The following is a 20,420-nucleotide window of genomic DNA, read 5'->3' on the forward strand; positions in this document are numbered from 1 at the left end:
ATAAGTATACTTTGAGACCACAAACTTAAGTTTTCAAAACGATAACTATATGTAACTTTCTTTGACATATATACTTACAATCTATAATGTGTTGGTGATCTATGTCACCAATATGATTTAAGTGTAATGGGATTAATTTGTAACCAAAATAATCTTGATAAATATCGAACAAGTTGGGGGAAGTGTGGAGTGCACACTTGTTTGAACTTATCTTGATTATGACGGGGGTTCGGGGGCAGCGCCCCCGATAAGCGGGGTCCAAGGGGCAGAGCCCCTGGCTGGGGTTGAGCTGCCAGGTCAGCTTGAAATTTTTTTTTTGGGCTAACATTGCTTTATTAAAAATGTCTTAAAATTTTATTTTGGCCCGGTTTGACCCAAAAATAAAAGCCCAGTTTTTGAGCCTCTTTTACAGTTATAAACCCGTCCATATTTGAATTCTTGTTCCGATTCCTCAAAATTTCTACAAGTATATCTAGGGTATATGTAACCGTATCATACCCAGCTTCTATACGTATTTACTATTGGTATATACCAACAATAAACTTCAATGATCAGCCACTAGACATGATGTTACATGTGGGAACCAGCCATTTAACCTCATGTGTGACTTTTGTGCAAGAAAACAAACTAAATCTCCTATATATCCATCTCATAATCATGCTATTTTGCACACACACACATACAATTTCATTTCCAATTTTCTTTCAAGTTAATTCACTCCCTAATCTCTCTTCATTTACCTACTCAAGAACGTATCAATATAGTCATCCGATTTCAAGGAGATTACTTCCAATCTTTCAATCCCACTCCATCACTCTTTTGATTCCAAGATTTTTCTTACCTTTTCCAGTAGCTTTGTCCAAGTAACTTGAGGTAGTAACCTTATTCATAACCTTATTCGATTCATATTTATATAGCTATCTTATTTTGTGTTGTAAAATTTTAACAACAAGAACATAGTTTGAGTGATTTCAAACTTGTTCGCAAACTAAATAGATCCTTCTAATTTGATTTTTTTAAAAAACACTTCAAGACCTGTAATATATCATATTATGACAAAATTGGATTAATCATATCTTGGCTAATTAACATAATATTTAATATATATTTACTTATGATTTGATTTTATATATTTCAGGACCACCCGTAAACAACACGAGAAGATTAATCATAAGACCTCATGATTGTACGCAACACGTCATTTGACAACACGGTACTTTATGTACGCAACTCGTCACTTGACAACATGGTACCATGGGTCGAGATTAATTCTGATCAATACGAATACGATGGGGTCTTTATTTATTTTATTTAAGCAACTAATTGTGGACCACTAACATCGGACTGCTAACTACGGACTAAGAAAATATTAAAAGTATTAAAAGTATATATATATATATATATATATATATATATATATATATATATATATATATATATAACGATTATTTGAAAAGAAAATATGTTGATATATTATATATATGGTTAGGTTTGTGATATCAATCGGAGACCAAGTCGTGTTTATTACCTTCAAGGCAAAAGTGAGTATATAGTCCCACTTTTAAACTCTAAATATTTCGGGATGAGAATACATGCATTTTATGATTTACGTTATGGACACAAGTGATTAAAAATATATATTCTACGTTGAGTTGTACCACTGGCATACTTCCCTGTAGCTTGGTAACTATTATTTACATGAGGTATTGTAAACGCGAATCCTGTTGATAGATCTATCGGGCCTGACAACCCCAACCGGACCGGACGACCAGTATTCAACGGTTGCACAGTACTTCATTTCGGTGACTACACTTGGTACGGTGTAGTAAGATTTCATAATAAAGGGAATATGCGACGTTGATTAAATGTTAAGTATGGTTATCAAGTGCTCAACAACTTAGAATATTTTTATTAAAACGTTTATATATGAAATCTTGTGGTCTATATTTATAACGCTGCCGGCATTAAACCTATATCTCACCAACTTTATGTTGACGTTTTAAGCATGTTTATTCTCAGGTGATAACTAAAAGCTTCCGCTGCAACATGTTTAATTTAAGCAAGATCTTGAGTATGCATATTTGTGTCAAAAATAAAACTGCATATCGGAGGATTTGTAATGTAAAATATGTTGAAGGTCGTATTGTTATTATCACATGTAAAGTTTGTAAGTCTAAGATTATCGCTAAACGATAATCATTATTAAGTTGTTTAAACCTTGTATTTGTAATAAAAGCTATGGTTTGTATTGTAAAAACGAATGCAGTTTTTGAAGAATATCGCATATAGAGGTCAATACCTCGCGATGAAATCATATGTTATTGTATTCGTCCTTATGGTTAAGGTCGGGTTATGACATATATCGATGTGTTTCCTTGTAGTGATGTCGCATCCTTGGTAGAATATTTGTACTATTTGACAAGTGTCTAAACCATGTTGCGGACATCCTCTTAATAACTTTCCAAATCTTGTCCACGCTTCATATAAAGTTTCATTTGGCTTCTGTGTGAACGTAAAAATTTCTCCTTGAAGTCTCACGGCTTTAGATGCTGGAAAGAATTGTTTAAGAAATTTTTCAACTAAAACATCCCATGTATCAATCGCCCCTTCAGGTAACGATTCCAACCAATCTTTGGCTTCTCCCTTTAAAGTCCAGGGAAATAACATGAGATATATCTGTTCATCCTCCACTTCTCTTATTTTAAATAAAGTACAGATCCTATTAAATGTACGAAGATGTTCGTTTGGATCTTCCTTCGGCGCACCACTAAATTGGCATTGATTTGTTACCATGTGTAGGATTTGTCCTTTGATTTCATAATCTGGCGCATTAATGTCTGGTTGAGTAATTGCGTGACCTTGGCCAGTGCGTTTAGCTCTCATTCGGTCTTCCATACTTAGAGATTCCAGATTTTCCATAATTGAATTTGTGGAATCTGAATCACTAGAGGATTCTGATTTAATGATTGGTTCCTCTACAATCTCTGTTTGAATGATTGGTGGTTCCGGAGGAAAGATTAATGGTTCAGGATCTCTGAATTGTCCCTGAATATCTTCCGGATTCTCAATTGTGAGGTCGGGTTCAAAAAATGGATTATCGGAAATTTGAATTGGAGTACTTAGTCGACTGGATGACGATTCTAAAGAAAAATCAACGGCGACAATATTTGCTAGATGTCTTGATCGAGTTACAGGTGCTGAACGTACAAAAGGTGGTGAACGTTTTGCTCAGTGCATTCACTGAATATCCTATTAGTTATAAAAATAAAAATTATATAAGTTATCATATTAATAGACTTTTCTGCTTTTGCCCACGTTTCGAATAGCCAATAGATGCAGCAGGGAGCCAGAACTCTTTAAATCGGAAGCTCACAACTCAGCCACTAACAAATCCAACTATTACTACGAAACAGAAAATTTGGATGTCTATCAATTTAACCGCTTAAAATAATTTTTCGTTGAAATTTAAAGAAATTTTAGAGAAGAAATAGAAAATTCTAAGTCCTAAAAACTAGAGCGGCGAAAAATAAGAAAGAAAAAGAGCGCGTCGAAAAATGTCGAAAAATAAAAGGTCGAAAAATAATAGGCGTCGAAAAATAAAAATAAGAAAGTAGCGTGTCGATACTTAAAAAGGAACTAAAAACTAAGAATTAAAAGTTGCGTCTAAAAATATTAAAGCTTAAAAGAAATACTATATCTCAAATGGCAATAACTTAGAAAGGTACTAAAATATAAAAACGGCGTCGCAAAATTCTAAAGCACCTAAATCTTAGTCTAAAAAAAAGCACTTAAGGGATTTTACGGCAAAGCCTAAAAATCTAGAAATAAAAATAACTATGGCAAAAACTATAACTTAAAACTAAATACGAGCGAAAAATACAAATATTACGCTAAAACAAACAAAAAAATACAAAATATAAAAATAAACTTAAAGTTGTAAAAAGTATAATTTTTATAAAAATATTATTTTTATATTATTTATTTTATAAAACTATTAATTTTTATATAATTTATAAAACTAAATAAACTAAATAATACAAATTAAATAATAAAACTAAAACTTAAATAATAAATAAATAAAAACCTAATTAGGGTTTTAATTAATTATAATTAATAATAATACTCCGTGATGATTGCTGTTAGATGGTCAAACCTGGCGTGTCAGGTACCCTCATGCGATCGCATGAAATTTTGCCTTCGGGCTCATGCGATCGCATGGGCTAGGTTTTCGGGCCAGGTGTTGGGCTGCTACAGTACCAGGCCGAGAGTTATATATATATATATTTTTTTTCTGTTTTCTGTTTTAATAAATAATTATATAAATAAATAAAAACTTGTATTTTAAAAACTAAAATAAAAATAAAGAAGCTTTATAATTTTATATATATATAACAAACTATTAAAAATATATAAATATTTTGTTTTTCTTTTCTTTTTATATTTTCGTATATTTAAAACGTATTTTTAAAAAGCGTATTTTTATAAAAGTAAATTAAAAATTAATAAAAATCTTTTTTTTATATATAGCGTTGCGCTTCCGGTGTTTAAGCAAGAAGTTCTCCGGCAGGGGCGCCAAAAATACTTGATGTGTGCGAGTTGTGCTAGGAAATAGTATTATTTTTACGACGAAATACTATTAAATACGATACAATTTTACACAAGATATTTATTTATTTATAGAATGGATATACCTAAACCTTGCTACAACACTTATAGGCAGTGCACCTAATCGTACAGTAGTGTAGTTTTTAGTAAGTCCGGTTCGTTCCACAGGAATCTTTTAAACAAGCTTAACGCTATATTAGTTTTAACTTATAATTGTAAAAATACAAAAATATATATAAGTAGTATTATTATTATTATAAAGGGGGTTTTTACCGTTTAATGACCGGTTTGTCGATTTTAAAACTTTAGTCGCAGTCAAAACCTAATGTAAAATATAAATATAACAAGCGTAAAGTAAATAACGATAATGAAATTGCGATAAATAAAAGTGCGATAAAATAAAATTGCGATAATTAAAGAGTACGATAATTAAAAATGCAATTAAATAAAATGACAATAAATAAAAGTGCAATTAAATATGAAATAAAAGAATTATGCTTATTTAAACTTCCATAATCATGATGTTTGACGTGTTGATTTTTAGTTTATTCCCATGAGTTAATTGTCCTTTGTCCTGGATTATTCGATATGTCCATACGAATTTGTCCATAATAGTCCATCAGTCATAATCATAAAGTACGAAAGTCTTCGTCAAATTATTCTTATTCCCGAAGTTAAATATTCCAACTAATTGGGGATTCGAATTGTAACAAGGTCTTAATACTTTGTTTAATGAATACACCAGGTTATCGACTACGTGTAAACCAAAGTTTTACTACTTTGTTAACAATTACACCAATTACCCTTGAATGTAATCCACCCGTGTTTCAACAAGTCTATTAACTATTAATCCAGTTCTTGTCCGGTAAAAAGAACAATTATTGGCATTTATAGATATCCCGCCCACCGTACCCAGTCAAGCGTATGTGGCTATATATAAATACGTCAAATTATAAGTCTATATATTAAATCAACGAGGTATCATTTAGTTAATATAAAACCCATTAATAGCCCATAGTCTAATTTCTACAAGTGTCGTTCTTTTATCCAAACCCCAATTATGGTACAAAGCCCAATTACCCAATTTTAATATTTAGCCCAACATCACGATTACTTCGGCATTAAATAATCATAATAATAACTTAGCTACGAGACATTAAATTAAAAATAACATTAACCATAACTTACAGTGATTAAAAATAGTGTAGCGTTACACGGACAGAATTTCGACTTACACCTTTACAACATTCGCTAACATACCCTTATTATTAGAATTTAAAATTAAAATTAAAATTATAATTATAATATAAATATATATATATATATATATATATATATATATATATATATATATATATATATATATATATATATATATATATATATATATATATATATATATATATATATATATATATACACGTGATAGATAGAGAGATGGATGAAGATGTATGATCAACCAAAACTGCGAATTTATAGGGGTGTGGCCTGCCACCTACTGCCATGCGATCGCATGGAATTTGTTCTTCCAGGCCATGCGATCGCATGGCCAGCTTTTCTAGGTCACATGTCTTTGTTTGCATTCTGCCGACGATTTATATAAATATATATAATATATAAATAATTTTAAAAATTATTTAAATATTATATTATATTTATGTACATAGTTGACTTGTAATTTTTAGTCCGTTGCGTCGAGCGTTGAGAGTTGTCTCTGGTCCCGGTTCCGGATTTTCGAACGTCCTTGCGTACAATTTAATATCTTGTATTTTGCGTTTCGCATCTTGTACTCTTGTAATTTTGAGACGTTTCTTATCAATAATTGGAACCACTTTGATTGTATTTTGTACTTTTGAGCTTTTTGGTCGTTTGCGTCTTCAATTCGTCGAATCTGTCTTTTGTCTTCACCTTTTATTATTTAAACGAATATTACTTGTACGTAGAACAATTGCAACTACAAGCTTGTCTTTCTTGAGGGATAATGCTATTAAATATATGTTCGTTTTTAGCATTATCAGTTACTAACTTTAGGGATTAATGAAAAAAAGGCAGCGTTAGCTCCTTTAGGCATCACACCCGTCGTAAAAAAGCCTCTGATATCCCTGTAAAAATCATCTTTAAACAAATCCCAAAAGTGTTTGATAAAACGAAAAGAAATATCATCTGGGCCAGGCGCTTTTGAACTACCGCAACACCAGACCGCATTCTTTATTTCAGCGTCCTCTACATTCGCTTCTAGGAATAATTTGTCACTTTCATCGAGGCAAACAGTCGGCCTGATCTCGCCGAAATTAAAATCGGAAACATGCTCACCAAATTTTAGCTTATAATGATAAAAAAAACAAGCTTTAATGTCATTCGGATTGTCAATCCAAACCCCATCAACCAGAAGACCTTGAATACTTTGTATACACCTCTTTCGTTTAAGAGAACCGTGAAAAAACTTCGTGTTTTCGTCACCTTCAACATCCCACTTAACATTAGCTTTTTGGCGCGTATCCAAGTCAACCAACTTAGACAAATCGCCCTTCTCAGCAGCAAGAGAATTACGACAATCAATTTCTGAATCAGAAGCGTTACCCGAGTCTATTAAAATGTCTAAAACCACAATCTTATTCGTGATCTCTCTCAGTCTATCGGCTTCGACGGAACAAGCCCCGTGAATCCAGTTTTTAAATGACCTTTAGGTAACCGAAATTTAGCAACAATATCAAGCTCTTTATTAACACTTATGACCTCCCAAGCCTTGTGAACCGTTGACTCAAATTTTTTTCGGTCAAACCAAGAATCGAAAATCTTAAAGTATGTGGGGCCAAAGTCAACTTTATCTTGAAATAAATAAAGAGGCGAATGATCTGAATAACCTCGAGGCAACACTAAACCTTTAAGGTCATCAAAAACATTAAGAATATTATTCGTTACGAAGAAACGATCAATCTTACTAAATTTGTTACCTCTTTTGTTCCTCCACGTGAATTGAAGACCACCTAAAGGAATATCAAATAAATTGTTTTGTTCAATAAAATCATTGAAAATGTGTGCATCGTGAGAACAAAAATTAGAACCACAACGTTCGTCTTCGGTTCTGACAGAATTCCAATCTCCCATGAAAATAAAATCACCCGGATGTGAAGAAATAAACGTGGATAATTTGGACCAAAGGTTCACTTTATCCGGTAAGGATTGAAGAGCATACACATTGACCATATAAACAACCAAATTAACACGATACCATGTCCCCTTAACAATAAGAAAATTATCGTCGCACCAAATATTGCTTTTGCCAAACACTTTCGGGTCCCATAATGAAATAATTCCACCCGAAAAACCCCAGGATAAAACAGTGGCGTAATCAAAATTATGATTCCCCCAAAACGATTTCAAACGAGACATATTAAAACGAGATAACTTAGATTCTTGAATACCTAAGAAATCAATATTCAACTTAACACATAAATCCTTGATCCATTGTCTCTTATCAAACATCAACGATCCGCAACTATTTATCGATAAAATCTTCATTGGAAACCAAGGTAATCGTTATCACGGTTCAACAATTTGTTCTTACTTTTGAGATGATACCCCAACAATTCTCCAATACCAAATATATCTTCACTTTCACAACTTTTAGATGATAAAGCATCATGATTAATAATAGTGAAAGGAGTATGACAACTAATTGAGGATTTAATACCTTCATTATGTTTTTCGAAATTCGTTGCATGCGAGAAACCAGGTGGTTGAGAAATACTATTGCTCTCATTACTAACATTATCCTCACACACCATGATAGGCTTAGTAGAAACAGAATCATGCTCATTCTGATCACCCTCACACGTATCTGGGCCCTTAATGGGCTTAGTGGAAATGGAATCTGTATCTAACTGATCACCCTCACTTGTAACATGCTCGTTATTGGGCTTCTTGGAAACTAATATATGAGACTCCTGCTCATATGAAACAGAAACATTACCCACATTATTCTTTTGTTCATCAATCGTTCCTGTAGTGTAATCATGTAACTGAATTCCTTCAAATTCCTTTAAATGATCCGGCACTGAATCTGATTCTTCAGTAGATTGATACCCGGACACATTACTACAAGCATCTTCTTTATCTACATGTTCATCGTCCTTTTTCTCTACCTTTATCGTCGAATCAATATCAAACAACCAAGTGCCAACCTCGTGTACAAAAACCTCGGAAACAACATCATTTATTTCGACATTTACCACCGAGGATATTGGTTTCTTATTGTATATCGCAACACAAACCCGACTAATCGACAAAGGTACTTTACTATTCGATTCGAAAAACAAGAAACGACCAAATTGGCCAGCAACTTTCTTGCAAGCATTTGTGCCCCACGCGCACGTAGGTAACCCGAAAATTTCTAACCAAATAATACGTTCATCAACCACGAATGAATTACAAGGTTCTTTCAAACAAGCGAACAATGACAACATATTGGAATTCAATTTAAAACGTAAACAGGAATCCTTTGATTCAAAATAAAACCACACCCATAAACCTCCAATGTATTGTATCTTGAATTCGGAAAAACCTTCAACAATACATTGTTGGTATACGGTGAATAACGTTCCTATATCTTTTACCTTTGCCAAAACGATATGTTTTTTTTTTTTTTTTTTTTGAAAGGCAAGGTTAGTTGTTAGTTGTTAGACTCGAACCTGGGTCACTCTCGAATCCATGAAACATGGATACCAATGAAGCAATGCCTCATTGGCAAAACGATATGTTCATTCTCGTCCACCTTAATTAAGTCATATGCTTCTAGGGTTAACTTCATGCTAGTCTTATCCCCACGCAAGGTAGAAGCATAAGAACCTCCAGTACCCGTACTAGCTTTCTGCTGAACCGAATCAACAGAAGTGGTTCCAAGAGTAGCTTTATCAAGTTTAGGTTTTGAAATCGGAGGTACCTGCTCATCACTTGAATTAGGTTTTTTCGGAAGATCAACCTTGGAGGCTTCGACGTATAAATGAAAATTCCCCATCCAAATATCCGACATTCGGTTCTCCATCTCTAACACGTTCTTTACTCCCATATACCTGACGAAAGCGAACCGTTTGCCTGTTAAGGCTCTCTTCTTTCCGATATACACGTCCGTCAAGTACCCATATGCGTCGAAGATTTTATGAAGAGAATCGGTATCGGCTGAATCTGGAAAATTCGTGACATAGAAAGATCTGATATCATTATCCGCTCTCGATTTAACGCCAACATTCAATCTCCTATATGTAGGTTTTCTGTTTCGTTTCTCTTTAGTGAACCAGCCGCCGCCTAGTGGAACGTTACGTACGTTGCGAACCATCGGTGAGGTGGTGTTTGATCCCGCCGAAGATCACCAGAAAAGTGAAGAAGAAAAGGGCAGCGCCGTTTATCTCTGTGAGACAATTAGGGTTAAAAGTTCATCTACTATATTATATAGAGTACATTGCAAGCACACTTATATGGTTGTTTGTAAATGTGAAGATTATACATATGCAAATCACGTGCTCCAAATAATTGATTTTTAGAGATGTTTCATAGACTATTATGATATCAGGTTGTGCTCGTTTAGGGCACGAATCATAAACTCTTGAATATTTAAATGAAATGGTGGGTGAGGGTGTAATTCATAAACTTTCAAACCTAGATTTCCATCTCTTTCCTTCAAACATAAAAATCTCAGAACCAAATAAACAAACCCAACCAAATTCAAATTCGGATGAACCGTTGCACATAAAAGATGAAGAAATGATTGGTGAGCCAGATTTCCATTTGTCATTCTCCATCGTCATTCTCCGACCCACCGATCTTTTATGCCGTCGTCGCTCACTCCGGCAACATGAAATTAGGGTGTCAGCCGCCTCTGTTCACGGTGGGTGGTTGAGCCATTAAATCAAACAATAACAAGTCTGGTTGCAATTTTGGATCTCAGTTCTGGAATAAAAAGTGTACTCATAGATTTTTTTGGATATTAGATCTCAACAAGTTTGTTTGCATATTCGTAATGTTAATTGCTTTGAGTGTTTGTTGACTTTCAGATTTGTTAAGACAAGACTGGATGTGTTCTTGGTGTTGAAGAGTGGTGTGAAGATGCTTGAGTGTATAAGCTACAAGTTTTTTTTATTTTAATACGAGTAATTCGTAATATAAGTTTATGGAGAGTGGTTTCAATCTTTTGTTTAATTACAAGCAACCAACCCTTTTTTTTTAATAATATAACCTTTGTTATGAAAATTTTGTTTATGATATGATAGATTTTAATTTGATAAGCTTTTGATTTTGGGTTGAAGAATTTGAGAGTGAAGAAAGGTTGAAGTTGAAAAATGAAGATGAGGTTGAAAATGAATCTTGTAAGTGGAAGAGGTGATATGTAAAAATATACAAATCGATTGACGAAAGGACCCTCGTATGCTAGTCACGTGATAAAGATTAACAGAGCGGATATAACGGCCGTCAGACTCAGGTACCAATTTTGCAACCAAATGAAACATCGGGTTTATCCTTGTAACAATCATACTTTAGAACATAGATCGAAATTTGGAGCAAACATCATGGATCAATTTTGTAATTTTGTCTCAGAAATATCACGAAAAATATCTAATGCACATGTAAGTTTCTTCTCTTCACGTATCGTAAATATTATATAATCAATAAAACATGGTTCGTCTCTTTTTTCGGTTGAGGTTGTTTTCTTTTAGTAAACATTTTCGTTTCAATATCAGTTTCCGTTTTTCTGATTAAAAAAGTAGAAATGGAAATCACAAAATACTTTGCTAATAAATTTCAAAGAATTATGTTATTATTGTTTATGAATTCCAAAATTGCATCTTTTTCTTTGTCATTTATAATTAACGAGCAAAAATAACCGCGCATTGCGGACGATTTGTTACGTTCAGATTTTATAAATAATACGAAGTATAAGAGCGGTACATATGTTTCTTAGATTTTTTTTACATCAAAGTTTATATGTATATACGTACTATAGCAATATTTAAAAGGAAAATGTAAGTTTCTTCTCTTCACGTATCGTAAATATTATCATCAATAAAACACGATTCTTCTCTTTTTTCGGTTGAGGTTGTTTTCTTTTAGAAAACATTTTCCTTTCAATATCAGTTTTATTTTTCTGATTATAAAAATAGAAATAGAAATCACAAAATACTTTGTTAATAAATTTCAAAGAATTATGTTATTATATTGTTTGTGATTTCTAAAATTGCATCTTTTTCTTTGTCAGTTATACTTAACGAGCATAAATACTTGCGCGTTGCTGCGGACGATTTGTTACATTCAAATTTCATAAATAATATAAGAGCGGTACATATGGCCAATGAGGTCTTGCTTCATTGGTATCCATGTTTCATGGATTCGAGAGTGACCCAAGTTCGAGTCTAACAACTAACAACTAACCTTGCCTTTAAAAAAAAAGAGCGGTACATATGTTTCTTAGATTGTTTACATCAAAGTTTATATGTATATACGTAACATAGCAATATTTAAAAGGAAAAGATTTGCTCAAAATAAAATGAATTAATAAATAGTGTTAACAAGAATTGGAACGGCTCGCGTGTTGATGCGTGTGTTTTAGTTTGATTGTGTAGTTGATTCATGGTGACTGATTAGCTTAAAATGTTCGACACAGTTGGTCTTTTTGTTTACGTATCACAATAGTTGTTTACATTAGCAAAATAACTTTACTTGTAGCCACTGATAGTAACAAAATGGTTAATGTGATGTAGGCTTTAACTATTTATATTAACAAAATATGTGGCGTTGGTTAATAGTGTTTGTTACAAGCTACAATCCTTTTTTCTTGGCTTGGTTGTTGTAGCTTTCTAGGTATAACATTCATTTCGGGGGTGGGTTCTTTTCGGATATTTGTTTGGTTGGGGTTTGTGGTATTGAAGTTGCAAGGTGTGGGTTGTATTGTTCTGGTTCTAAAGAAACTTTTTTTGGTTGTTGGTTTGTTGTTGTGTAAAGATGTGTAGGTTTTGGTCGTGATGCTTGTTGTTTCTGATATGCCTGAATTGGCGGCCTGGTTTACTTATGTTTTAGTTGTTTCCGTATGTGATGTTGAAGGGAAGGTGGTGTAGACGTTTATTCTTAGGATCTTAGGTCGCTTGGACTCTAAACTAGAGGCGAAAAACACTAGAATAGGGTTAAACCGAGATATGGGTCGTTTTGGGATCGAATTGGTCAAACCTAGAGCAAAACCTAGATTAGATCGACTCCTAGACAATATATTTCGGTGGTATATGGTGTTAGGGTTCTCTGGAGACGAAAACCTACGACTTAGGGTGAATGGGACGAGTAACCTTGTAATGACGCTGATTTTTCCGATCGTTCTATACTTATAAGATTAATATTTACATAATTTAAACCTTACCAACATAATAAGCAATCCAAATTGTTGAGTTTTGTGTTTTTGAAAAGAGTTTTACACAACGTTTGACCGTCCAATTTGACCGATGATATCACGTACTATATAACATACGATAATTTTACGTTTGTGTATATATACGTATTTATATATATTTAACATGATCTAAGGATGGTTTAACATCTCATTGTGTACTAATAACAATGAGTTATAAGTATAGTTTGAGACTACTAACTTAAGTTTTCAAAACGATAACTATACGTAACGTTCTTTGACATATATACTTGTAACCTATAATGCTTATACAAGTATCGTATAAATATATATTTAATCACTTTTAAAGGACTTAAATACATAAAACAATATAAGTATATTCACAAAAGATAGCTATATTTGAATTCTCGTTCCGATTTCTCAAGATTTCTATATGTATATCTAGGGTATATGTACCCGTATCATACCCAGCTTCTATATGTATTTACTATTGGTATATACACATCAAATCAACATCCAAATCAGCCATATTACTGCCCTAGATATGAGGTAACTAAGATTTGTAAGCTAGTATGGATATTATTACAAAATAACAAACTAAGAACTTGTCCTTCCCCCCCCCCCCCCTCCATTCACGTTTTTAAGGACCATCACCCATATCATTTCTAGTTCATCATCTCACTTCCAATTACCCTCTAACTCACCTACTTGAAAGCCATAAGAAACCCACATCAATTCAGCAAGTAACCATGAAGATCTAGCTTCAAAAACAAGCCTTAATCATCATAAGAAATTCCTTTCAAGAACACTTCAATAATCCTTCCAAGTATACAAGTTTACTTCCAACCTTTTGATCTAACTCCACCATTCTTTGATTCCAAGATTATTTCTTATCTCTTGCAGTAACTTTGTTCAAGTAACTTGAGGTAGTAACCTTGTTCATAATCTTATTCAATTCATATTCATATAGCTATCTTATTTTGTGTTATAAAATTTTAATAGCAAGAACATAGTTTGAATGATTTCAAACTTGTTCACAAACTAAATAGATCCTTCTAACTTGACTTTTAAAACCCTTCAAGACCTGTAATATATCATAATGATATGCTAACTTAACAAGATACAACTTGATTTTACAAAGAACACCTTAAAACTGAATCTACATCGTTGGAGTGCAACCGGGGGCTGTTTTGGGTTGGATAATTAAAAACCATCTTAAACTTTGAATTGGAAGTTTATATTCTGGAAAAATGATATTTCTTATGAATATGTTAATATATAAAAATCTCATGGTGTAACTCAAAGTGTAAGTATTTTTGTAAAAATGATCATCTAGATGTTGTTTTTACAACGGAAATGATCACTTTCATAAGATTCACCAAAGTTTGACCTATAACCTATGATTTTGAATGCAAACTAAGGTATTTACAGTTCATATTCATAAATAATGACTCGATCCAAGGAAGTGGCAAGTTGAACCAACAAAAACGGAGTTATATTGAAGAAACTACGGCTAAAACAAAATTGGGTATCCGAAGCTAGTTTAGCTACGAAATTAATTGGAGTAAAACTAAACTAATCATATCTTTACTAATTAATATGATATTATATATATATTTACTTATGATTTGATTTTATATATTTCAGGACCACCTGTAAACAACACGAGAAGATTAATTATAAGACCTCATGATTGTACGCAACACGTCATTTGACAACACGGTACTTTATGTACGCAACACGTCATTTGACAACATGGTACCATGGGTCGAGATTAATTCTGATCAATACGAATACAATGGGGTCTTTATTTATTTTATTGAGCAACTAATTGTGGACCACTAACATCGGACTGCTAACTACGGACTAATAGATATTAAAAGTATTAAAAGTATATATGTAACGATTATTTGAAAAGAAAATATGTTAATATATTATATATGGTTAGGTTCGTGATATCTATCGGATACCAAGCCGTGTTAAATATCTTCAAAGCAAAAGTGAGTATATAGTCCCACTTTTAAACTCTAAATATTTCGGGATGAGAATACATGCATTTTGTGATTTACGTTATGGACACAAGTGATTAAAAATATATATTCTACGTTGAGTTGTACCACTGGCATACTTCCCTGTAACTTGGTAACTACTATTTACATGAGGTATTGTAAACGGGAATCCTGTTGATAGATCTATCGGGCCTGACAACCCCAACTGGACTGGACGACCAGTATTCAACAGTTGCACAGTACTTCATTTTGGTGACTACACTTGGTACGGTGTAGTAAGATTTCATAATAAAGGGAATATGCGACGTTGATTAAATGTTAAGTATGGTTATCAAGTGCTCAATCACTTAGAATATTTTTATTAAAACGTTTATGTATATTAAATCTTGTGGTCTATATTTATAACGCTGCTAGCATTAAACCTATATCTCACCAACTTTATGTTGATGTTTAAAGCATGTTTATTCTCAGGTGATAATTAAAAGCTTCCGCTGCATTATGCCGAATTTAAGCAGGATTTGGAGTATGCATATTTGTGTCAAAAATAAAACTGCATATCGGAAGATTTGTAATGTGAAATATGTTGGAAATCGTATTGTTATTATCAAATGTAAAGTTTGTAAAACTAAGATTATCGTTAAACGATAATCATTATTATGCTGTTTGAACCTTTGATTATAATAAAGGTTATGGTTTGTATTATAAAAACGTATGCAGATTTTGAAAAATGTCACATATAGAGGTCAATACCTCGCAATGACACCAATGAGTACGTGACGTTTATATTCGATATGAACGGGACGCTTCAGGTGGTATCAGAGCGTTGGTCTTAGAGAACCAGAAAATTTGCATTAGTGTGTCTTATCGAGTTTGTTAGGATGCATTAGTGAGTCTGGACTTTGACCATGTTTGATTTCAAAAACTATTGCTTATCCTTGTTGGTTAAAAATTAATATGTAAATAATATGTGGTACTAACGTGCTAGTTGTTGTGTGATAGATGTCTGGCTTAGAACTTGTTATCACATTCAGCGACTCCGAACCAGAATCCTCAGATAGTGTTCCAGTCATTAACCTATCCGACGATGAAAACGACACCTTTGGGGAAGACTCACAATTTCCGGATGAATCAATTGAAGAGGAACCGGAAAGTGATCATGAGGAGGAAGAAATACAGGAAATTACGAAAGACAAGTTCGAACAAGGAAAGAAACGAAAGGCTACTGAATTGGAAAATCCAAATCCCGAGTTTAGTGAGGATGTTGTGGCACCAACTCCACCAGACACTTCCACCCCTATTCCCGCTATTCCTATTAGTTCTATCCCGACATCCAGTTCTTCGCTCCCTCAGCCAAAACGCAGGGAGACAGCCAGGATAACCTTTAAGCGATTTCTTTGAACACAAACATTTTGGGTTAAATGATGCGCTGTTGTTTTAAACCATGGGATCATATAACGTTTTGTATAATATTATTAGTGTAGTTTGCTTAATGTTTGATGTAAGATAAGTATATGTAAAATAGTGAAGTGTAAAATGCAACAATTTTCCATGGTTGAGTATTATTTGGATGGTAGTAATTGATTTTCGTACTAAGCTATTAAGTATGAACTTTAACGGGTAGGTACTACCCTAGATATAATTATAAAACGCTAATAAGAAGAAAAGGCTTTTATAATAATAACTAGTTCATATTATTAATAAGCTACGATTTACTGTAAATACACACTACATCTATAATATTCCATGTGAATAATTATTTTTTTCATTCTTATTGAAGATTATGGCGCGATTGAACCGAATGACGGAACAAGAAATCAAGGAACTCATCAATCAGCGAGTGAACGACAGAATATTATGGGTCGAGGCTGCAAGAGGTGCTACAGTTAACCCAAATCCTCGTGTGGGATGCACCTACAAAACTTTTCAAGGTTGCAAGCCTTCATCATTCAATGGAACAGAAAAACCAGTCGGTTTAACCTGGTGGATCGAAAAGATTGAGTCTATGTTTAAAATCAGTGGTTGTATTGAGAAGGACATGACCAAGTATGCATCGTGCACCTTACAAGATAGTGCACTCACGTGGTGGAAAAACTATGTGAAGGCCGTAGGAGGAGATGTAGCTTATGATACTCCATGGGAAGAATTCAAAACAATGCTAATCAATGAGTATTGTCCTAGGAACGAGGTTAGGAAGTTGGAAGCTGAATTACGAAGCCTGAAAGTTGTTGGTACTGAACTCACCAACTACAATCAGCGATTCATGGAATTAGCTTTGCTATGTCCCGAATTGGTACCAACCGAAGAACGGAGGATAGAACTGTACAAAGATGGTTTGCCTAAAAATGTCAAGGCAAATGTTACAGCATCGAAACCCAAGACTATTCATGAAGCCATCACTATGGAAAACGAGTTGATGGACCAGATTATTTTGGATAAGAACACCAATGTCAAGACATCGGAAAACAAAAGAAAGTGGGAAGGTAATCATCAACAATCCAACAAGAAACAAGAAACCACGCAAGGTACGGGTAGTGGTTCAAGCTCAGGTTACAAGGGAGAAAATCCTTTATGTAACAGATGCCACAAACATCACTCTGGTTATTGTAATGTGGTATGCAACAATTGTAATCGAAGGGGTCATCTTACTGAAGATTGTAAGGTTCCCATTATAATTACAAATGACACCAAGACTCCTGCCACCAATGCAAATAGAACTGCCTTGGCCACTGTTACTTGTTATGGGTGTGGGAAACAGGGTCTTTATAAGAGCCAGTGCCCGAATCCAGAGAAGAATAACGGACCTGCATGTGGAAGAGCATTTATTATTAATGCTAGAGAGGCGTGTGAAGACCCGGAGCTTGTTACGGGTACATTTACCATTAATAACTTATCAGCATCTATTATATTTGATACTGGTGCCGATAGAAGTTATATGTGTAGAGAATTTTACGCTAAATTGAATTGTTCATCATTACCTCTAGATGCTAAGTACATGATTGAGTTAGCTAATGGTAAACTAATTAAAGCCGATAAAATTTACCGTGATTGTAAAATAAATTTAGCCGGAGAAATTTAAAATTGATTTGATACCCGTAGAATTAGGAAGTTTTGATGTAATAGTCGGCATGGACTGGATGTCCAAAATAGGAGCTGAAGTTGTGTGTGCCAAGAAGGCAATTCGCATTCCTCGAAAGGATAAAACGCCAGTAATGATTTATGGAGAGAAGTGTAACTCAAAGCTAAAACTCATTAGCTGTTTGAAAGCCCAAAAGTGCTTGAAGAAAGGGTGCTATGCAATCTTAGCACATGTTAATAAAGTCGAAATGAAGGAAAAAGAGAAGAGCATCAACGATGTGCCTGTAGCAAAATATTTTCCTGAAGTCTTTTCAGAAGAGTTGCCGGGATTACCTCCATTTAGATCTGTAGAATTTCAAATAGATCTAGTACCAGGAGCTGCACCAGTGGCTCGTGCTCCATACAGACTTGCACCATCTGAGATGAAAGAGTTACAAAGCTAGTTACAAGAATTACTGGACCGTGGTTTCATTCGACCGAGCACTTCACCGTGGGGAGCTCCGATTTTATTTGTCAAGAAGAAAGATGGATCCTTCTGAATGTGTATAGATTACCGTGAATTAAATAAGTTAACTATCAAGAATCGGTATCCACTACCGAGAATTGACGACTTATTTGATCAACTGCAAGGATCATGTGTTTATTCGAAAATCGACCTAAGATCGGGCTATCATCAACTACGCGTCAAAGAAGAAGATATTCCGAAAACTGCTTTTCGGACATGCTACGGTCATTACGAATTTTTGTTCATGCCGTTTGGATTGACGAATGCGCCAGCTGTATTCATGGACCTCATGAATCGAGTTTGTAGTCCGTATTTAGATAAGTTTGTTATCGTTTTCATTGACGATATTCTCATCTATTCCAAAAATGAGCAAGAGCATGAGCAGCATTTAAGGTTGGTATTAGAATTGTTAAGAAAAGAACAGTTATATGCCAAATTTTCTAAATGTGCTTTTTGGTTGAAAGAAGTGCAATTTCTTGGCCACGTTGTTAGTAGCAAAGGAATTCAGGTTGATCCAGCTAAAATTGAGGCTATTGAAAAATGGGAGACTCCTAAGACACCAACGCAGATACGTCAATTTTTGGGCCTAGCCGGTTATTATAGAAGGTTTATTCAAGATTTTTCCCGAATAGCTAAACCATTGACAGCGTTAACACAAAAAGGGAAGAAGTACGAATGGACCTCTGAGCAGGAGAGTGCATTTCAATTACTGAAGAAGAAGTTAACTACGGCGCCTATTTTATCGTTACCTGAAGGGAACGATGATTTTGAGATATATTGTGACACTTCGCGACAAGGTTTTGGTTGCGTCCTTATGCAATGAAATAAAGTTATTGCGTACGCATCCCGACAATTGAAGATTCACGAGCGGAATTATATGACGCATGATCTAGAACTGGGAGCAGTAGTGTTTGCATTGAAGATATGGAGACACTACTTATATGGGGTTAAATGCACTGTGTTTATCGATCATAAAAGCCTTCAACATATTTTCGATCAAAAACAGCTGAACATGAGGCAACGTAGGTGGATCGAACTGATAAACAACTATGATTGTGAGATTCGCTATCATCCCGGAAAAGCGAATGTAGTGGCTGACGCTCTAAGAAGAAAGGAATGAGAGCCAATTCGAGTACGAGCGATGAACATAAAAATTCGCATGAATCTCAACTCACAAATCAAAGAGGCTCAACGAGAAGCTCTTACTAAGGAAAACATAGGAAATGAAATAATGAAGAAGTATGAGAAGCAACTCGTTATACGGGAAGACGAAATTCGATGTTTTGCAAAACGTATTTGGGTACCAAAGTTGGGTGGATTAAGGAAGTTGATATTGAACGAGGCACATAAGACAAGATACTCGATACACCCTAGAGTTGGAAAGATGTATCAAGATCTTAAGACGCATTATTGGTGGCCTAATTTAAAGACATGCGTTGCAACATATGTCGGGGAATGTTTAACTTGTTCCAAAGTCAAAGCAGAACACCAGAAGCTGTCAGGGTTACTTCAACAACCATAAATCCCAGAATGGAAATGGGACGGTATTACCATGGATTTCATCACAAAGTTACCCAGGACTGCATGGGGTTATGACACCATTTGGGTTATAGTTGATCGTCTCACCAAATCTGCACATTTCTTGCCTATAAAGGAAACAGATAGAATGGAGAAACTATTACGATTATACATAAAGGAAATTGTTTCAAGGCATGGAATACCTATTTCCATTATATCCGATCGTGATAGTAGATTTACATTAAAGTTCTGGCAATCACTACAGGAGGCCCTGGGAACTCGTTTGGATATGAGCACCGCATATCATCCGCAAACTGACGGG

General features: G+C 34.2%; 1 protein-coding gene and 1 non-coding gene across 2 annotated transcripts; one reads left to right on the top strand and one right to left on the bottom strand.

Moving 5' to 3' along the window:
• The first annotated feature begins 2,428 nt into the window (after positions 1-2,428).
• On the top strand, positions 2,429-2,535 carry LOC139886817 (small nucleolar RNA R71). Its single transcript, XR_011772680.1, has one exon. It is a non-coding gene; the product is annotated as a small nucleolar RNA R71 (small nucleolar RNA).
• A 4,084-nt stretch (positions 2,536-6,619) lies between these two features.
• On the bottom strand, positions 6,620-8,127 carry LOC139903952 (uncharacterized). Its single transcript, XM_071885884.1, has 2 exons — positions 7,287-8,127; positions 6,620-7,191 (listed from the first exon to the last, which is right to left on the bottom strand). Exons 1-2 carry the CDS (start codon positions 8,125-8,127, stop codon positions 6,620-6,622), a joined length of 1,413 nt encoding a protein of 470 aa, XP_071741985.1.
• Positions 8,128-20,420: the final 12,293 nt, after the last annotated feature.

This window comes from Rutidosis leptorrhynchoides, chromosome 1 (assembly GCF_046630445.1).
Source record: "Rutidosis leptorrhynchoides isolate AG116_Rl617_1_P2 chromosome 1, CSIRO_AGI_Rlap_v1, whole genome shotgun sequence".
Taxonomy (NCBI): domain Eukaryota; kingdom Viridiplantae; phylum Streptophyta; class Magnoliopsida; order Asterales; family Asteraceae; genus Rutidosis; species Rutidosis leptorrhynchoides.